This window comes from Physeter macrocephalus, chromosome 14, assembly GCF_002837175.3.
Source record: "Physeter macrocephalus isolate SW-GA chromosome 14, ASM283717v5, whole genome shotgun sequence".
In the NCBI taxonomy this organism is placed as follows: domain Eukaryota; kingdom Metazoa; phylum Chordata; class Mammalia; order Artiodactyla; family Physeteridae; genus Physeter; species Physeter macrocephalus.
In genome coordinates this window covers 87,816,606-87,819,029 of record NC_041227.1, presented here as the reverse complement: position 1 = coordinate 87,819,029, position 2,424 = coordinate 87,816,606, and the positions used below count along the sequence as shown (strand labels likewise).

Sequence of the window (2,424 nt, the reverse complement as noted above, 5' to 3'; positions counted from 1 at the left end):
CAGGCTCCGGACGCGCAGGCTCAGCGGCCATGGCTCACGGGCCCAGCCGCTCCGCGGCATGTGGGATCTTCCCGGACCGGGGCGCGAACCCGGTTCCCCTGCATCGGCAGGCGGACTCTCAACCACTGCGCCACCAGGGAAGCCATAGAGGTTATTTTCATTTTCTTTTGTGTAGGTTTCTAAATTGCATGAATTACTTATATCTTAAATGAAACTATTTTTCAGACATCTAAAAATCTTATCGGATGATCTTATCCTGGGCCAACGTATTTGAAACATGTGTCTTTAAAATGACTTGTGAGGGACTTCCTTGGCGGTCCAGTGATTAGGGCTCAGAGCTTCCACTGCCATGGCCCTGGGTTCAATCCCTGGTTGGGGAACTAAGATCCCACAAGTCGTGTGGCTACATATATATATAATATATATATATTTATATATATATTATATATATATTATATATATATTTATATATATATTATATATATTTATATATATTTATATATATATAATATATAATGACTTGTGAAAGAATCTGAGTACGTCCTGTGGAAGGTTTTGAAGGACATTTTAATGAAGAAAGGAAGGAAGGTGGGAGGGAAAGAGGGAAACGATAAAGGTAAATCATAGGAAATACCCAGTTTCTTCTTCTTTAGGAGGAAAATGAAGCTGTGGGAACGCGCCCAGCCCTTTATTAATATTGGTCTATTGGAGACCCCTCCTGACCACGCTGTCAGAGCCACTGCCTCACCAAGCCCGGCTACCCCCTCCCCCCTCCAGCCCCGCCCTCAGCCAGGCCCCCGGTGCGGAAGCAGCAGCAGGGGGTCCTGATCGCGGGTGACCCCCGTCCAGCTCAACCGGGAGCGCAGAGGCTGGCACTGACCATGATGATCTCCAGCACTTCATTCTTGCTGATGCTACCGTTGCCGTCTACGTCGTAGAGGGAGAAGGCCCACTCCAGCTTCTGGTTGGTCTTGCATGCACTGGTCATGTGCAGGGCAATGACATACTCCTTGAAGTCCAAGGTGCCATCGCTGTTGGCATCAAAGCTGCGGAACACGTGCTGGGCGTAGGCCTTGGGGTCGGCCTCAGGGAAGAACTTGGAGTAGATGGTCTGGAACTCCTGCCGGGTGATGCGGCCGCTGGGGCACTCCTTCAGAAAGGACTGGTACCAGGTACTCAGCTCCTCCTCCGTGAACCTGGTGTTCAGCTGCAGCTCCTCCAGGATCTCCTTGGACAGGGTTCCGCTTTTGCTGTTCCCCATGGGTGAGGAGGTGTGGGCCCGGCCGGTCAGTCACCGCTGGGTGGGTGGGTGTGTGGGAGCAGCGGGCTCTCCTGGCTGCCTGGCTGGGTGCTGCTGGAAGCGGTTGCACCCTGAGATGCTGGTGGATTAGGAGGATTTGTGGCTGGTTCACCCCAGTACTTGGAGGGAGGAGGGGCCTGGAGCTTGAGTGGGGAGACGAGCTCCCAGAAGCCCCCTGAGATTAAAATAAAGAGCTGACAGCAGGGGGTCAATCCATCTTGGCCTTCTGGGAGGATAGGACAGGTGATCAGAATCTTCAGGGCCGAAGCCTTGAGCCGAGGCCTTTCCCACCGTCCCTCATCCATCCCTGCCCCAACTTACCCCACCAGCTCTAGCTCTCTAAGAGCAACGATGTTCCCTGCCTGCCTCTGCCCTAAATCTGAGGGTCTCAGCGACAGGGATGGCCCTGTAATGCAGGGCTCAGGAGCCAGGCTCTGGAACGAGCCCAGGTTCAAATCTCAGCTTTGCAATTTACTAGCTGTGTGACCCCAGGTGCATTTCTTAACCTCTCTCTGCCTACAATTCTCTTCTCCTAATCTTTCACCTCCTTCACGGCTTTCCTTAAATGTCACCTTCTCAGCCAGGCCTACAGTGACCATTCTGTTGACAAGAGCACCCCCAACTGTCAGCACGCCCCAGACTGTTTATCCTGCTCGATAGCTCTTCCTGGCGTGTACACCTTCTGACTTCCTGTTTGTTTATTCTGCCTGCTGCCTAGGATCACACCAGAATGAAAGCGCCATGAAGGCGGGGATTCTGTCTGCTTTGTTGCCCACTGCATGTCCATTGCCAGAAGGGTAACTGGCGGGTTTGGGCCCTCAGTGACTGTTCTTTGAGTGAACAGGTACAATAATCGCGTCTCTCCCACTGTTACTGTGAGGCTGAAACGAGTTAATACGTGCAGTGCATTTAGAATAGAGCCTGGCACGTAGTAAGAGCTGAACACATGTTAGTTTTTGTCATTATTCTTCTATGACAGGGATCAAAAACTAAACCGCCTACAGGGGCCAGCAAGTGGAGTGTGTGAGTGAAGCCAGGGGGTCAGGGAGGCAATAGGAGTGGTGAGGCCCATGTCTACATGGCAGGGGGTGCCAGTGTTCGACTCCATTTGAATGTGGTCAGAT

At 52.1% G+C, this 2,424-nt stretch overlaps 1 protein-coding gene across 1 annotated transcript in view; it reads right to left on the bottom strand.

Moving 5' to 3' along the window:
• The window catches only part of RCVRN (recoverin), an 8,030-nt gene extending 6,749 nt beyond the window's left edge, over positions 1-1,281 (bottom strand). The window contains exon 1 of the mRNA XM_007104354.3: positions 881-1,281. Coding sequence (XP_007104416.1) covers positions 881-1,261 — 381 coding nt within the window. The 5' untranslated portion in view covers positions 1,262-1,281. The remainder of the gene's footprint in view (positions 1-880) is intronic.
• Positions 1,282-2,424: the final 1,143 nt, after the last annotated feature.